The following is an 18,768-nucleotide window of genomic DNA, read 5'->3' as shown; positions in this document are numbered from 1 at the left end:
ACTGAAGGGAGATATTTTGACAGACGGACCTAATCTTCCAACATTTAAAGTGTTAAAATGACTCACCTTCTCCATGTGGTCAGGTACAGTGTGTACAGGAATAGGCTGCCAAGTAATATTGGGATTAAACACTTGTTGCCCTTTTGGAGGATACAGGCCTGCCAGATTTGCCTCAGCACTCATCAAGGTTCGATCAAAATCTGTACTTCGAACAAAGATCTGCCAGAGAAAAAAGCCAAATAGAAGGGAATTACCTTAGTGTCACTGTCATTACTATATTCAGGCTATCTAAGAACAAGCATAGGATCAAGGCCGCAAATCTTGAGCTGGCAACATTTCCAACTCTAGAGCTGTGGTTCAAAGTGCAATACCACAAGTGCAACCTCTCCTGCCATTATTCATTGTGCACTAAAAAGGGCTGCTGTGGATGCGAGTCTAGGGTAGTTTTTCCCCCTTTTTTTCCCTTATGGAAATCTTGCATAAGAGTTTGTTATAATCTAGACCAACAAGATTGTGACAGGGAGAAGCTATGAAGCTTCCAATGTCTTTCAGGTAATGCTGCTTCAGATGGTTAAGTTCCTGCTAGAGCAGGGGTGGGCAACTATGGCCCTTTTATGACTTGTGGACTTCAACTCCCAGAATTCCTGAGCCAGCCATGTTAGCTCAGGAATTCTGGGAATTGAAGTCCACAAGTCATAAAAGGGCCATAGTTGCCCACCTCTGTGCTAGAGCATAATTCTGAACAGGATTATTGAAAAGAAGAAAGAATATTTCTTTCAGGGCTGCTAGATGGTGATCTAGGTTTGTACCTCTCCTAGTGATCATGGAAAGCAAAGAATTTGTAAGGTAAAGTACGGTCATTGAGTGCAGCAGAACATAAAACCTAAAGCTAGATAGAATAATGCCAACAAACTTCATCGAGGAGTCAAAACTACTGTATGTATCTCAGGAAAAGGACTTTTAGGAGAAATTGTGGTTTTGGTCCAGGTAGCTTCCAATTTCAGAGACCAATCAAAACACTCTGATACACGTGTAGTAGCTAAAAAAATACCCCCAGAGCTCTTCTTCAGAAACAAGGATGGTCATTTAATTACTTTTTCCATTTCTACAGTCTATAGATTTCCCTGAATTGTAAACTTATGGGCAATGAGCTGTCTATAGAAATAGGAATTTTTCTTCAGGCATGTCCACATATTTGTGAATGAATCCTTGTTCTTGACCAAAACACATTGTGCCATAAGTGAATCGATGTCAGGTGAACAGATCGTCCAGATATGTGTGTCATAAACAAACTGTTCTTTGAAAAGGGAATTACTCTTTGATGGTCCAAGCAATCTAAATTAAATGTTTCTGAACTATACTGAATAAACAATAATTGGTTAATAGTTATGGAATTAGAAAGGGACACTGAATCCTTTGAATGCAATCCCCTGCCCAGTGCAAGAATCTTAATTAAAGCATTCCAACAGATGACCATCTGTGATCTGCCTAACATAACTAATGAAAAGGAGCTCTCTCTGAGTAATTGATCCATTGTCATTTTGAAAAACTGTTTTTAAACATTCAATTGGAATCTACTTTCCTAAAAATTCAATCAATCTATGTCTTGCATATTAGGATGAGAGAGAACACATCTTAACCACTTTCTCTCTGACATTCCTTCAGTTATCTGAAAAATGCTGTATCTCCTTTCAGCCATCTTTTCTCAAGGCAAATATCCACTTTAATCTTTCTTTGTTGCACTTAGTTTCTAATCTTGACCATCCTCATTGGTCTTCATGAACCTGCTCTGATTTCACTGGTTCCTTCTTAAAGTAGTGCCTGAAACTAGACCCAGGATTCAAGGTAAGGTCAGATTACAACAAAATAATGTGGAATGATTAGTTCATGTAATTGGACATTACATTCATATTGAAGCCTATATTGGGTTTCCAATTTTTGCATCCACGTCTCACTGCTAGATTAAACTCAGTTTTCAATCATCTACTTTTCCAAACTTTTTCCCCATTATTATGAAAGCTAGATATCTTCCACTGTGTTATGTGTTCATTTATATATATGTGTTCAGTTCATTTCTGTTTCCTAAGTAAAGAACTATAAACTTGACCTTTCAGCTCATTTCTTTAGATTATCCAGATTATTTTGAATTTTATTTCTGTCCTCTAAGGCAAGGGTTTCCAATCTTGGTAACTTTAAAACACGTGGACTTCATACTGGATGGGGAATTCTGGGAGTTAAAGTCCACAAGTCTTAAAGTTGCCATGTTCTAGGGCAGTGATGGCTAACCTTTTTGCCATTGTGTGCCAGGAAGGGGGGGGCGGGAGTGTGTGTCACGTGCGTGTGTGCCCACACCCATAATGCGCCCACCTACCCACTCCCAGCATGCGATGGCCCGGTAGGCCTGTTTTTCTCTCTCATCTGGCTCCCGAGCTTCTCTATGATTCTGGGGAGGATGAAAATGGCCTTCCACACCCCCCGGAGGCCTTCCGGAGGCCGGAAACGGCTCGTTTCCCAATTTGGAAAACGGGCCTTTCTGGCCTCCGGAGGGCCTCCAGGGATGGGGTGGGGAAGGCCTTTTTCAACCTCCCCAGACTCATAGAGAGGCCCTGGAGCCAGGTGAGAAAGGAAAATGGGTCTTCCCCACCCCCCCAGGCCCTCTGGAGGCAGGAAACAGCCTGTTTCCCTACTTCTGGTGGATCCAGAAGGCCTGAAAATTAGGTGGCTGGCGCGCATGTGCGCTGGAGCTGAGCTCGCGTGCCCACTGATATGGCTATGTATGCCACCTGTGGCATGCGTGCCATAGGTTCACCATCATGGTTCTAGGGCAAGGGTGTCAAACTCGCCACGTCACGTTGATGTCACGTGACATATTGCGACGTTTGCCTTCTGGTGGGGTGGCCTGCGTGTGCCACATCTGGCCCATGGGCCACCAGTTTGACATATCTGGCCCATGGGCCACCAGTTTGACACCTTTTTAGGATATTAATTATCCTACCCAATATTGTATCACATTTAAGACCGATAAGCCTTATCTTCGCCTTTTCATCTGAGACATTGATACAAATACTGATTTAGCCCTCTTCCTTGTGACACATCACTCAATGCCTTTCTCCAGTATAATGTATGATTATGCAACAGATTAAACCAGAAAATAAAATTACTACACATACCTCTTCTCTATTGTGGTAAATCAATATTATGCAAAATGCACAGAAGGAAAAAGGAGAATAAGTTGTACTGTTACTGCTAGCAATATGGAGTGCACCAACCTCTTGCCTATTGTATGACGCATTCAGGAATCCATCATAACGCCTACGAAGAGCTTGGCCCAGGTTCCATTGTTGCTTCATCCCTTCCTATTCATATCAACATGGATAAATTAACAAGTTAAGCAGGTCTTATCTGCTAGTTTACAAAACAGCACAAAGTAAAAAGAATGTTTTACAGCTCAAATGTTTTCAGTGGAGGAACAAAAGTGAACAAAAGAACTTCCTGAAATGGAGAGAACAACAACTCCTTCAGAGATCTATTTTCTGTCCTCTTTCTTCTTTTTAAATTTTCGGTGGTTCTTACAATAAAATAAACTTAATAGTTAATTATAACAATTGATCATCTCCTTGGATTTTGAGTGATACTACTGCTTCCTGGGATAGCAAAGAAAGTAGGAAAGTTGTATAAAAATAGCACTCCAGAAGGGAGAGGGGGAAAAAAAAAAAAAAGAACAAAACAGGAAATGTTAAAACTCTTGCTAAAAGTGCTTGAGTGACACTTGTTGACAGGGCAGTCGTTCTTCATTCCTCCCTTCAAAAAAGCAGTGCCCTTGATTTTTAAAGTTCCCACCGGCAATTTATTTTGGGAGTCCCACCTGAGACAGCTGTCCAAATCCTTGGGGCCAGGCGCTTTCCTGATAGGGATCTCGGGGATATGCCTTCACCGGAGAGCGATCTCCATGCCGATACAACTGGAGGAAATCAGAAATACATGTATGCCCATTCACATGCTTGTGGCAGTTCTAATTTAGGTTTGGGGAAACGTTATTATTTAGCTCGAAAGGCCCGCGCGCGGGGTGGGTGGGTGGGGCACTGCTGTTGCTAGCCGGGGTAGCCGTACCGGGCGACCAGCCTCTCCCGCCTCGCTGGATTCTTCCCTTCCAACGCTCCCGCAACAAGCAAAATGCGGAGAATGGCAACGTTTGGATGGCAACAATACGCGAAGATTTCGCCTCCACTCAGACCAGCAACCTGCAAGGAAAAGGCAGGACGCCACCCAATGCTCGGTCCCCGGTGCCGTAGAAGTGGCTGGGCAAGGCGGCGCTGGCATTGTTTTTCTGCCAGATTAACGAAAAGTCTCCGCAACTGGCTTTTAAAAGGGATCTCACGGTTGACTTCTTGGCAGCTCACAGATTTGTCCCCTTCCCCATTTTCTTCAAAACGAAACAAAACCCTCGGGACGTGTCACCTGAACCGAAGGATTTGCCCACCGCCGGCCCCTCCACTTAGCCCCCCTCTCCCGCCAGGTTTGTTGGCTGCTCACCACAGTAACGAAGCGGAGAGTCCGGCTCTGGGCGATCGGCGGGGCTAGCGCGAGGAGGATGAAGCCCAGAATAAAGGTGAAGGGAAGCCCCCTCCAGTTGCAGCGACTTTTTCTACCTGCCATGTCTTTTTTTCGTCAACCATCGATGTTCCTTTTTTCGACCTCCGTTCCTGGGAGAAAGTGAGCATGCTCCGTTTAGCCGCGCATGCTCAGTAGCAGCTTTTGAAGCTGTCTCTGCCGTTTTATCGGAGAAAGTGGTTTGGTAGAGAAAGGGATAACAAAATAACAGAGTCGGGAGGGACCTTGGAGGCCTTCTAGTCCAGCCTCCTGCTCAAGCAGGAGACCTTATACCATTTCAGACAAATGGCTGTCCGGTCTCCTCTTAAAAACTTCCACTGATGAAGCACCCACAACTTCTGGTGGCAACTTCTGTTCCACTGGTTAATTGTTCTCACTGCCAGGAAATTTCTCCTGCGGTTCTATAGGAGTTCTCGGTTCTCCTTTGGATCTCTCCTGTAGCTAATGTTGAAGCAGAACTGAGATTCTTAGGTTGCCTTCTAGAAATAGTTTGTAATCTACAGATGTATTAAAAAATGGCAGATGAATAAAAGATGAAAATAAAAATCTCAGCAGAAAAGAAAAAAAATAGTATCTCAGCTGAGAGTAAAAAAAAATTGAAATATCAGTTTGCAGTTACTGTAAAAGATTGTAGAAAAGTAGACAAGCTATATCACCAAGTGGAAATAGGTAGATCTTGGAGATGCCCTTAGTTAGTGGCAAAGTGAGTGTCAAACCCTTGATCTTTTGCCAACCGTCTCCCAAATATTGCAGATTGGGTCAGGGGTGAATTTGTACGGTGTCAGGAAACCTGAGAGGGTGGCTGCATGGGGAATGGTCATGAAGTTATTAGATGAAAGAAGGCAAACTTTTTAGAAAATGAAAATCTTGCTCAAAGAAGAGACGAGAAAGGCAAGTCTTGAACTGTAAACGTTGACCTTATTGTCACGAAGCTCTGATATCCGAAGAACTAAGCCCATCCTATCAGACTGTTAGCCAAGAAATAAGAAATAGTAGTGTACTAAATGACACTGATTCTTGTTGAAGAGCTTGTACAAAATATATCTGCCTGAATTTATATTTTTAGGAGGAAGCCAAACAAACCAGGACAAATAGTTTTAGGTATTTGACACTCACAAGGATTGTATAACGTTACCCAATGTTTTTTTTAATGTAAAGTTTCAAATCTTTTAATATAAAGTTTCAAATCTTTTTTTTATGTAAAGTTTCAAATGTAACTTCTCCATACAACTAATCCCTGGAACAGACACCTGGAAACCAGCAAATACAAATCACCTCCAGCACTGTCTCCATCTAAATATATCTGTGAAAAGAAGCATCAAACTATATGTCTGGTTGAAGTGAAATATTGGTGAAGCACTATTTACAATAACATTGTTAATCATAAAGAAGGACTAGTCTGTCTCAGCATCATTTTATAGTTCTTTGAGATTGTCAGTAAGCATATAGAAACAGAAGATTCAGCAAACACATGCTTGGTCTGTGTCACATGTCAAGCTATCCCGTGATTTATCTGACCATGATTAAGCAGTAATCCATATGCCCAAGTTTGCCCAACACACTGAACCACACAATTAGCCACACCGGTTGGGTTTATACCCCCACACTAAGCAACATTTTACCCTTGCAAACTCAGCCTCCAACTTTCAAAAGAGTTGGTTTTTGCAAAGGTCCCACATAACAAATACCAGAACAAATTCAGGAAGTTGAAGAGAGTTCCTCTTCTAAATTCTCAACTGAAGAATAGAACTAATCAGTAATTTTAACAATGGAGGTGCCCAAGGGGATCTGCTGGGGACTAGTGGTTTTTTTTACTAGTTCTGGAATGTGTAAACATTGTGGTGATCAAATTTGCTGATAACAAATAATTCTGAGCAGAAAAAGAAAAAAACCCTCTAAAGACAATTTAATGGTAACTATGGTTTCATATTTGGAAGCATAAAGTGATACAAACTGGGGCAAAGGCTACCTTCTGACCAATTTACAGATATCCTAATGAGACAAATTTGTAAATACTATAATGCCTTTACACAGATCTGTGCCTTTATACATATCTATGATAAAACTACATTTTGGGTGTTATCTATAGTACTGGTTGGATCAACCATTAAAATAGGATTTGATGCTATCTACATGGAAAATAAGGTTCTCAGTATCCACCTATGATATCTTTCCACTTATGGTACTTGAGACAAGATGTTATTGCTTGTACAGATAGTCCTCAACTTAGGACCACAATTGGGACTATAATTTCTGTTGCTAAGTAAGGCTTAGTCACATCCAATTTTACAACCATTTTTATTATGTAGATTAAGTGAATCACTGCAGTTCTTAAGGGAATCACACAGTCATTAAACAAATCTAGCTTCCCTCCTTGACTTTGCTTATCAGAAGCTGGCTGCAAGGTCACAAAAGGTGATCACATGAATCTGGAATGCTGCAATTGACATAAATTCCAGTTAGTTGCTAAGCACCCAAGTTTCGGGTCGGGATGCTGTAATGGTCATAAGTGCAAGGACCAGACATAAGTCACTTTTTCAGTGCCGTTGTAACTTTGAATGGTCATTAAGTTAATGCTTGCCAACTAGCTGTAATTAGATAGGAACACAAAACAATATGTCTCCAAGCATTCCTGGAAGGTTGCAGTTCAGATGAACTGAAATACAGAAAACTTTCTAGATGTTCTAGATGTCAACCAAGATAATACTCAGAGATGTCTTATGGGATGGGTAGGGCAAAGCTAGTGTACTTTGCTCCTCTCTCTTTCTCTCTCTTTCTCTCTCTCTCTCTTTCACACACACACTCACACACACAGAGCTCTCAAAGGGTCACCACCTCCAATATACACTATATAAACATGACAAAATAAATAAATAAATAAAATTATGCATATACCCACATTTATTATATGACATGGAGAAACAACAGTCTAGTTCGGATGTATACATGTACATGGCAAGAAAAATGAATCTTGCAAGTTTACCAGACAGATGGCATAGGGAACAAAGATGTTACAGAATCAGGTAGTTGTGCTAGAAATGCCTCCAATTAATGTCTTTGAAACCAGACATTAATTGGAGGCAGCTAATATGAGATAGGAACAGGAAGGATCTGGAAAAACCAATGACAATGTGTTGGTTGGAAAGGCTGTTCTTGAAGCCTGTGGCAATGGTTGTCCAGTTGTCCTCCTGATCCTCCCTTTCCCTTTTTCTATCTTCTCTTTGCTACCAGTGACATCCTTGACGTAACCCAAGCATATCCAGCCAGTCCATCTGAGTTTCCCATGATATTTCTTTCTCCATTTTCTCTTATTACAACCTTGATTTCAATGATATCTGCAGCAATTACCGTACATGGATGTAGAGAAGTGCTCAGAAAATTAAGTGGTGGGCAGACAGATTGGATATGCCATACTGGTAGACCAGAACTGTCTTCTGCCTTCTAATAACAGATCAGATCATAGATGGAAGGTTTTGCTCACCCTTATTTGCATGCTTCTCCTAGTTGCAGACTTTGAAAAATCAAGCTATCACATTTAATAGACTTTGATTTGGGGTAATGTGCTTCTTTTATTCTGAAGCCTTATGGGCAATTCACTGAGTACAATGATGAACAATACAGAGAAGGGAGCATTCTGGAATAAAGTAAGGACTTTTGTACTATTTGTTTAAAGAGTGATTTAATTAAGTTAATTAGAAGTTTGTGAAATTGAATAATTTTCAGAAAAAATAAGAGTAAAAATGAGTGTTTGGCTCTACAATTTTTTTCATTTCAGAGATGCAGATTTTAGAGTTAGGGACAGCAGTCTGCACTAAGCAGCCTTCTGGATGTCAACTACTCCATGCTGGTTAGAAATTTTGATGTTGCTTTTAGATGGAAACAGGTTGGGAAAGAAGGACCTTGGTTTATATAATAACTCCTTAAAATAGTCAAATTAGACTAAAAAAGCAATCTTGGTCACTATGCTTTTGAATACAGTATAGGTAGTGGTAGTAGTAGAAATATAGACACGCTAGTATATTAAACTGTCTCTTTATGGCCTCAGAGGTGAATTGCTTCTCAGGAGATATGCAGACTTGTGAAAAATGACTTTTTTCTTGCATATCTTAGTTAATTTTATCTAAGATATGCAAGAAAAAAGTCACATTTCACAAGTCTACCTATCTCCTGAGAAGCAATTCACCTCTGAGGTGAATTCTTCAGCCTTGGCAAGACCATCGATTAGAGAAAGTCTTGGCATCTTTCTGCCTATGATAATTTAAGAAAATCTTCAGGTGGACTACAGTTTTAATGAATTGGAAAAGAAAATCGAACCAGCTAAATGTGTGTATATCCAGCTATTAGAAACTTAGTCCCAGAATGCGGGGTGAGCTAGGTTACTATTTCAAAACAGGACCATTTTCAGACTACCGGGACTCAACGTGCCAAACCTTCCGCTTTCACAGGATTCCGTTGAGGTACAGTACTGGTACAGTACATACCAATAATGGCATTAACAAGAATCCTCATCAGATGACTATAACGCTCCCACCGATTCTGAGGAAAGCCAGGGAGAGGGACGCCCCCCCCCACTCCCCGCCTTTGGGTGGTCTGCCCGCCCAGCGGCCAGGATGTAGCAATCCAGCCGGGAAAAGAAAGGACCGCCAGGGGGTGGAGTTGGGGAAAGTTCAAGCATGTGACTCGAAAGCGGCTGCTGTTGTTGCAGAGAGTCGCATTACCTCACTGTCACTTGTGCACAGTGGCCCTCCTCAGCCGAGAACGACGGAGCGCAGGGTTGAGTTAGAGCCCCCATCCTGCCTTTCCCTGAGAGCCGGTTTATCGACATTTGCTCCTTTCGCTTGCCGTGCGCAGCGCGTCCTTCCCCTTCCGGGACTGTCGCCCTTCCCGGACCTGCTGTTCTGGACCGGTAACTACTTTTTTTGCGCGATCTTCACGGCATCTTGGGAATGCGGTAGCCTCCTCCAGTGAGCTTGCCTTGCTTCAGCAACCCTGGGGTCTCCGTAATGTTCCTAGGGGGCCGTTGCTAGGAATTCCTCCTCGTGTCAGTGGAAGGTACCAACGCAAAAACACCTGTCGGCGCCAAAGCAGCCACCATACAGGTGTATTTTTATAAATTGCTCTCAGAGGCTTCGGAGTTCGTGACTTTAAGTTGCCCTGCTCTGTGAAGGTGCAAGTGAAGAACCGCTAGTCAGATTCCGGGAATAAACTCTATAACTGCACAAAGATGACTAAGTAAGAGAATGTCCTCTGGCTACTGTCTCATTTTGGTGAGCAGATTAGGAGGTGAGGCAAAAAACTGTGGAAAAAATGAGTGATTTTCAAAGTAGGATATGCAATGTGGCATACTTGATTGCTGGAAAAAAACGTAGCAAACAAGTTTTGCATCCAAAGCCGCAAATGTAAACAAACTTTCCTGGGCATTTTAGTTCAACATAGTGTCAGAGTAGATATCCATCCAGTCAAGCTGGGGTTGGAGAATGGCAATGATGTGAAAAAGCAACAGCAGCTTCAAGATGCTATTCATCCGAAGCTTGCAGTCATTTTAAAAGAGATTGAATGGAAGGGTGGCTGAGTCATCACTGGACCACAAAATAGCCAGTCACTTTTTAAACTGGAGTGCTGTGTGAATGCAGGCCTGATGGTTCCACATGCTTTACAAACTCAGAATATTTGTTTAATTAATGTTGACTAAGGTTTTATTTGCCATGAATAAATAAGTCTTGGGAAAACATCAAGATAATATATGGGTGCAATATTATTTCTAATAAAGTCTTCAAGTTAAGCCCCCTCCCCTGATATCGTTTCATTAGCAACCACAGATAGGCAGTTTGTTACTGATGGCTTCCTGTGTGTTTTTTCAATTTCCTAGTCTAGGCTACAGCCCTGAAATTCTGAGGTCGTCTCCCGAGTCCCAACCCTATCAGGCTGCTTATCCTCCAAGCTCAGACAAGGTCAATTAGATCTTGGTGCCTCGTGTAAGGCATTATTTATAATAATTACTATTTGTGATGAATCACTTCAAGATTCCAATCACCAGGGAACTTGTAAAGCATGCAGATGTAGCTTCCACATCACGAAAGGGATTTAATGGCAATGGTCTAAGGTCCACATTACTGGGCTGTAAGATTGTCTGTGGCACATGTGTAATGCTAGTTTGATTCCAACCTGGCAAAAGATTTCTGTAGTCATTAACTCAATGGACAGCCTTGAACAAGACACTTCCTTTCTCATCAGTTTTATAAAAAGAGACAGTGCACTTTACCCGCATGGGAATGTTATAGATGCAATAAATATTGCATAATTTACATGAGACCAGATGGAATGATATTGCCTTCAAATCTGATCACAAAAATCAAAACTTACAAGATATAAATGGAGTAAACAGACCTTTACAGTACAGCAGGACTCTTAGATTTGATAATCAGTGGCAGAATATAAGATGCTGGCTGCGTTCACACAACCTGCTAAGCAGCAGATAATTGGCCTAGTATTACTCAATGTATTGTGCAAAGCAGTTAGTGAGGTTACTTTATGATTCATTGTGTTATGTGTATCCAGTGGACTGAGTTATTCAATAAGACAGGAGCAAGCAAACAATGGGTTATTGTACAAGAACAGCCAATGCTACTTTAGTATGCTCTTTTGGCATTGTAGAAGGAGAGCTATGTTAATCTATAGTGGCAAAATATCAGCAGTCTGGTAGCACCTTTTCTGATTAACTGTTTTATTAAAAAGCAGAAGCAGCTGTTTTGCAAGAATCATTTACATAGTTCATACATTGCATTGATAAAGGGTGATATATTTTTCATTTTGGTTTTGCATGTTACTGCTAATTCAGCAAACCACAGTTTAAAAATAATGGTTTGATATGTGTGGCCTTAGCTTCGGTCCCATAGACCATGCTTCTATATTAATATGAATTAAACATTTCTGTTTCTGCCAGTGATGCAGATCATAAGCTTATTCATCTTGTATCACTTTGGCTTGGCTTCCCAGGGCTGTTTAGTTTCCATAATTCATAAAATAATACAGTTGGGAGAGACTGGTTGGATCACTGAATCCTATCACAGGCTTAGTACAGAAATCCAAATTAAATTATGTGAGATTTTTGACAAATGACAGAACCGTTAATAAACACCTTTTGAGAATGATTTGTGAGCCAGCTAACTCATGTGCCATCCAGCCCATACTTAACTTATTCATCAAAACACCAAAGGGTACTTTGTTAAACATTTTGTTGAACTTAAGATATACTATGTTTACAGATTTCCCACAAAGTATTAAAGAAGTTGTGTAATAAAAAGCAGGATAAATTTAGCAAGGTGTTCTGTCAAGCATGGGAAAATCAGGGAGCCCAGGAAGTTCAAATTAATATAAAGATTTATTGCAAATTTACTCTCTCTACAAAAATCTGAACTACTAACAAAGCAAATAGGTGGCAGATAAGAGTCAATGGAATTCAAGGTGGACTAGACTTAGATTTCTTGTGCACATAAAGGGACTTGAGACTGATGACACTTTTGACCGCTCCCTCAAGCTCAGCCTGGTCATCTCTTACATGTATTTGACAAATCCCTACTGACATCTGATAATTATATTTTCAAGATGCTTCCAAATCAATCTCTTTATTATCTACTTTAAAAGCTCATTTATTAATTAATGTTAAACAGACATCTATAGGGCCCTGGATCGTCATTCTTTGAATATGAGCATTCTGTTTGTGCTTTTCTACTTACTGGGCAGTTTACCACTTTTCCATGATTCCTCAAGAGTAGTACATAAACTCTTGACCCAATTATTAGCAATTTGCCTCAGTGACCCAAGGGAATGTAGTTCATCAAGTCTTGGAGATTGAAACTCATTTAAAGTAAAGAGGTATTCCTTGGCCATTTAATCTAAAACTTCACCTCTGACCAGTGATGGGATTCAATTAATTTAACAACCAGTTCTCTGCTCTAATGATTTCTTCCAACAACCAGTTCACCAAACTGCTCAGAAAGTTAACAACCGGTTCTCCCGAAGTGGTGCGAATCCCACCACTGCCTCTGACCCTTCATTCTTCTGTTCACAATTTCCCAACAAACAAAAATTAAGTATCTCTCCCACTTTGACAACTCGAAGCTTGGTCTCCTTCATTCAGCAATTGGTTTATTGATTCTTTTAGTTTGAAAATGCCTAAATAAGCCTTTTTTTGTTGTTACTTTCAGCGGTGGTCAGTAACCTTAGCTCATTCTGATGCCATTTCTGTAGTTTTCACTATCTGTAATATTCTATCATGTCTTGGCCTCTTCCCATATTCATATATGCCTTTTTATTTTCAGATCTTCATTAAGTTTTGTATTGCCGCATTGGCTTCTTCTGTTACTGCTTTTTTATTGGTCTTGTTTGCAATTGTATTTTAATATGAACTTTCATGCATCTTAACCTCTTTTCCCCATTAATTCTTACCACGGAATTCTTAGTTTATTAAAATCTGGTTTTTTTGAAGTACAAAATGTTTGATTCCACTGAATTTTAGACTGAACTGGAGTGACATATACACTGAGTCATAAAATCAAATAAAATTAAAAACATCAACATTCTTCTGGCATTCCTTCTACTGTCACTTCCTCAGATAAACTAAATATTCCCTATTGACAAGGATCGATGATCCTTTTGTCAGCTCACACTTTACCTCTATATTTTTTTAAAAAGTACAGATTAGAATAGCCCAAGTACATCTGTAAAGCAATTTCTTCCTTACAATATTAATAAGGCAGAAGTTCTTTCATGCTGCAACCGTTTTCTGAATCAACTTTGTTATATTTCTATTTTCTTATAAATTAAGTATACATTGTCGTTGTATAATGGTCCCCTTGCTTGCTATAATAACACCAAGAAGTGATACATTAAATTTAAATTGTTGCATCGTATTTCAGTATGAAACTATCTTTTATCTGTTGGTATTAATATTAATCTGATGAATATAAGAGAGGTCATATTTATTATAAAGGCTGCCTTTAGAACTAGCTAAACCTCAGGAATTACAGGAAATATAATCTAGAATATCTGAAGGACACATCAGGTTGGAAAATGTTGATATTGAAAATAGCTAAATTTGCATGATGAATTTATCTTAACCACAGTTTGTGTAATCCATTTTTCTTACTATGCATTACATATTATAGCATTAATGAAATACCAAGCTAAGTTCATAAAACATACTGGGAGAAAATGTGGCTGGATAGTTTGGACTCAGTGTATTATGAAAACATAGTCAAGATACAGTGTTTGGTACTGTCTTAAGTGGCTTTAAAAGGGTTCAGCTGATGAATGAACACAATTTATGAATGGCTGTTACTCATAACTAAAAGGAAACCTCCATGAATACTAAGATCTGGGGACAAAATAGTTGAACAATGTTGCTTTCATACTATGCTTGGAATCTTCCCCAAAGCATCAGGTTGGCTCTTTCTGGAAACAAGAAAGCTGAGTTAATGGAATTTCACTGCACTGGTCATATACAGAAGAACAGTTGGAAGGGATCCTGGAGGTGTTATAGTCCAACCTCCTGCTCAAGCAGGAGACACTATACCATTCCAGACAAATGGCTGTCCAAATACAAGCGCATATGCGCGCGCACATGCACACGCACGCACACACACACACACACAGGTTCTTGCATTCCTTTTTGATAGATTTGTATACATAAGGCTAGAAATGATTTATAAAAATTATTAAAAAGATGACTTTTTCTTTATACTTCTTTCTTGGCCTTTGTCTTCCTAGAATTATGAAGAAGCTCTTGAGAACCTCTTCTTATACAGCTAAATTCCCCATTAAAATTAAGAAAGCAGGTTTGTGTTTGGGATTGTCAAGCAATGTCGGATCCTCCCTGTTTCAGTCTCAAAATAACTTAGATATTTCTTTTTGAAAATGTTTTGCAATTCTTTCTCCTTCCCCCCCCCCTTAGTTTATGACAATGCTATTGCCATATGAGCTTTATCATTGAGGGGCACATCAGGAATCTGTGATCCAAATAAGCAAATAATGACAGAGTTTGTAGGGAGGTTCTATGAATAGGAAAAATTAGCAAACAACCACCAAAAAAAGAGGGATAGCTAACCACAATTTTTGAGTGTTTGAAACCATCCTAAAAAATCCCACACTCTTTCTCTCTTTAATGTGGTGGGTGTATTTTGAGTGCAGCTGTGTCATTGGCTGGCTTGCTGTTTTTCAGCTGACTGTAATGATGTCAGATGTTGTGAGAAGGGCATGTAACCTAGCAGATCAAAATCTGTAGAAAGTTCTTATTTTTATGTAGTAGAAAGGGGCTGACACATTTTCTGGTTGTGTAGCTTTTTCATCCAGACTCTCTATAGTTATTAGTAGGGTTTTAATGTCTCATGGAGTTTTTTAATTTTTCTCATTTAATGTTTAGTTTTTTTTAAAAAAAAATGCTATTTTGGATTGTCCATGGATAGCTATAATAAATCTTCCCTCTAACACATCTTTTTAATATTAAATTAGTCCTGTATTGACTAGTAGTCCCAAGTAATGCATAGTAGAATCATCCAATATGAAAGTAATGAATATACTGTACTTCAGTTTGGTTTATGGCAGTTTTCTGATGTTTTCCAAATTATGTAAGTATATAAGGTCATACATAATTTTGTATAAGTTATTTCCTTTGATTTGTATGATCGAAATCGATGTATTTTTAAATGATGCCTCTCATTGTCTATCCTCATTCTGTCCAATTTTCTCATCTTATAGTCATTAGAAAATAATGTTGAACTTAAAAAAATTAAAGAAGTATTATTGCTTTTCTTTGCCTTAATAAACAAATCAGTCTTTTGAATTCTTATGTCACAGTGACAGATAAAGTTTTCTAAATAAATTGCGGAGGTGGGCAATGCAGATTTTAGCTTCCATCGTTAGACTGTGATAAAAGCTAACCATCAATTTAAATTTTAATAGTGAATTGTTGAAATCATGAGTTTTGCCCTGCATTAAAGAGCCTATTTAGCATAATCTAACTTGCTATCAACTTTTACATGTCCCAGAATAAATGAGACAAATGTGTAATGTGTACACCTAAATTTATGTTGATCATTGATGCAATATTTTTTTAGCTTGATGTCAGAAGCTAATCTTTGTCTGATAGTTAGCTACTTTTGCCAACCTACTTTGAGTAGATTCCCTGATGAAAGGAGGGAGTACTGATGAGATTATTTTCCAGCCTGAAATTTCTGACAAAATTGAAGTCACAATTGCGTTTCCTGTTGTCTGTTCGAAGGTCATGCTGATAGTGGAGTCAAATTGGTTGGTACAAGGCTGTAATGGGAGCCAAGATCTGGGGGCTACTATAGTTCATTTTCATAAGTGCTGTGCAGGCCCTCCCTTTAGGAGTCCTGAAACACATAAGCCTGCTTGGTGGTTGAAATTCAGTGTAGAATGGGAATGTGCATATATATTAGCAATCCCTCTTGTTTCTGTGCCTCCTGTGCTTTGAAGTAGCAAAGATCAATCATTTCGAAGCATGACTGTATTGGAACATGGGATGGGATGGGCTCCTTAACTGTAAGGTAAACTATCAGGAGAAGTTTCCTTAATTTTTCCAAAATATACTATTGCTGTTGTTTCATTTTATAAGATTTTTAATTTTAAAAGATTTGTTTTAAAATTGAAAGAAGGAAGTTTCCTACTCAGCTTTTAGGAAACAAAGTAGCAATCCTTGGTTTAAGTGATTTTAATTTACAGGATTACCATTACCGAAAGTGAGTAATGAAAATGCTGTAGTTGTATTTTATTTTTCTTGTATACTCTTGGTTTTAAACATTAGTGTTGAGGTTTGCTTTTTGTCCTCATTGCCAGTAAAATATTCCTGTTGCCTTCTGTGAGGAAATAAATAATTAATATTTGAGAAAAGCAACTTTAATGGTTAGTAAGTTTATAGAAATGTCTGTTATTGGAATAGTAGAGCTCATAATATAAACCAGCTTCTCTCACATTAATTATAATGAGATGTGAGATAAATAAGGAACAGGAGGAGATGCAGGAAAAATAAGCACAGGAATTTGTCTTTAGTGTGTTTTCATAAAAATACATTAGGTAGGTAACATTAACCCCCTCCCTCTCTCTCTTCCTATTTTTTTGCACAAGCTATGCATTCCATGTAATTTTCTGTGCAAAATAATGTTCACTTTCCCCTATACTAATTTCTTGGAATAGAATAATTTTGAAAGGTATCTCTTTCTCTTGCAACCAGTAATTAGGGTGGACCAGCACCATCTTGTGGTCCGCCAAGAGGATTGTATGCATTTCTGTAAATTGGGCTTTTTATGTGAGAATGTTTTATTTTTATGTATAATTTTAATTGAAAAAGAATTTTATACAGAATTTAAAAAATATAGAAACATACAAAAATAAAAGAGTGAAAAATATATGAAAAGATAAAAAGAAAAAGTTAGTAAAAGACAAAGAAAAATATATAAAGTAGTGACTGCATAGCTTCTATGCAGCACTTATAAATATAATTATTACTTTTTCCACCCTCCCAAATTACATATCATAGTTCCTTTCTTTCCCTAAACAACTCTTTTTAACCTGTAAGTCTTGAGATCATTTTTGTCCATTTTCAACAAAAACTCCATAAAGGGTTTCCTTTTATAAAAAGTAGTTATTGTTCCTTCCCTAATCAAACAAGCCAATTTAGCCATTTTAGTAAGTTCTACCATCTTAATGGTCCGTCCTTCCATTGTGGGAATTTCTTCATTTTTCCATTTTTATGCATTAATAGCTTCCTTGTAGCTGCCATATATACAACTATGGTAATCCATGAATCTTTTCTAGCCCATAAGTTCAAGTAAAAAAAGTAGTGGTTTCAACAAAATATTAAAATTTAAAACTCTCTGTGTCATCATATATACTTTTATCCAGTATTTTTTCACTTTTTTGTATGTCCATTTCCATGATAAAATGTCCTTTTATGGTGTTCACATTTGCAACATAATTAGAAGTATCATTATATTTCTTACACAATTTTTATGGTGACATATAGCAGTGTACCACTGTGTTTTATAAAAACTTATTTTAAATTCTAAAACAATGTGCATTTCAAATCTTTTAACCACATTGCCCTCCATTGATCCATTTGAATGTCATAACTAAAGTTTTAGCTCATTTTATCATACATTCTTTAATTTGCTCTTCTTCCAGGTCAAATCTCAACAAAAATGTATGCACTTTGGCAAACTTATGTTCATCATTTATACAATTCATTTTCAAATTCTGTTTTATAATGTTCTGTTCATGGCGGATTTTTTTTACCTATTTTAAAGCTTTCTCTTAATTTACCTATAAAAATGCTCTGCTGTCAATTGTTCTTTTGAGTTAATCTTAAATTCCCCACTTTCCTGTACTAGCATATGTTGTTTTCTTTGCTTGCTGTTTCTTTTCTATAAAATGCTTCTTTAGCCAAGGTCCATATATGAGAATTTTGAGTTACTTTTTAAAAATGTATTCTAGTTTTATCTTTTGAAAGATTATTTCCAGCATATATGAAGGGCTGAAACCATTAGTTGCACACCTTTACACTATGACACCAGGCAGTTGCTTTATAGAAAGCATTTCATTTTTCCATGTTAATCTTCTTTTTTTTTCCTTGAAGGGTAGTATAGTTTCTCTCAACAGGCTAGAGTTAGAAAATGCCAGGCAAGGTACTCTTTGGAAGATAGTGGCTGTCTTAACTACCAAGCTGCTAAGTGAAGCAGAAGATAAATGTTTAGGGTTTCTGAGAAAAGAGGTTTGAGATCTGCAGTTTTTGCCCTATTGAACCTGCTGTGCCAATATACCTAAACTTCAACAGCTTCATGGGAACAGTTCTTAAAACGATTGTTCTTTGTATGATAGTACTACTTTTAAAATGAAGAATTTCTAATCATTGTTTGATAAATATTGTAGCTGCATGTCTATGGAGATTCTCAGTCATCCATGTCATGGTTGTCTCAAAGGTGCTTTTTTCAAGAGGCAACTGGACTTTCTGGTTTTTCTTTGAAGACATTTCGCTTCTCATCCAAGAATGAGAAGTGAAACGTCTTCAAAGAAAGACCAGAAAGTCCAGTTGCCTCTTGAAAAAAGCACCTTTGGACTATTGTAGCTGCAGTTAGTTCAGAA

General features: G+C 38.4%; 2 protein-coding genes across 7 annotated transcripts in view; one reads left to right on the top strand and one right to left on the bottom strand.

Annotated features, from left to right (window-relative positions):
• Positions 1-18,768, bottom strand: part of ACP2 (acid phosphatase 2, lysosomal) — a 52,230-nt gene that overhangs the window by 6,148 nt on the left and 27,314 nt on the right. The window contains exons 1-5 of one of the 2 annotated variants that reach the window (XM_087883097.1): positions 4,534-4,730; positions 4,111-4,241; positions 3,866-3,961; positions 3,270-3,356; positions 67-219 (exon numbers count right to left, since the gene is read on the bottom strand). In XM_087883097.1, the coding sequence (XP_087739223.1) occupies positions 67-219; positions 3,270-3,350 (234 nt within the window). In that variant the 5' untranslated portion in view covers positions 3,351-3,356; positions 3,866-3,961; positions 4,111-4,241; positions 4,534-4,730. Of the gene's footprint in view, positions 1-66; positions 220-3,269; positions 3,357-3,865; positions 3,962-4,110; positions 4,242-4,533; positions 4,731-18,768 lie in introns of those variants that run through there. The other variant, XM_060687575.2, reaches the window with a different exon arrangement.
• The window catches only part of NR1H3 (nuclear receptor subfamily 1 group H member 3), a 35,888-nt gene continuing 24,417 nt past the window's right edge, over positions 7,298-18,768 (top strand). For 2 of the 5 annotated variants that reach the window (XM_087883019.1, XM_087883017.1), the window contains exon 1: positions 7,298-9,517. In XM_087883019.1, the coding sequence (XP_087739145.1) occupies positions 8,971-9,517 (547 nt within the window). In that variant the 5' untranslated portion in view covers positions 7,298-8,970. Of the gene's footprint in view, positions 9,895-18,768 lie in introns of all 5 variants that reach the window. The other 3 variants (XM_034417538.3, XM_034417537.3, XM_034417542.3) reach the window with 3 other exon arrangements.

This window comes from Pantherophis guttatus, chromosome 1, assembly GCF_059756535.1.
Source record: "Pantherophis guttatus breed Tessera chromosome 1, ASM5975653v1, whole genome shotgun sequence".
Classification (NCBI taxonomy): Eukaryota; Metazoa; Chordata; class Lepidosauria; order Squamata; family Colubridae; genus Pantherophis; species Pantherophis guttatus.
This window is presented reverse-complemented; position numbering and strand designations above follow the sequence as displayed.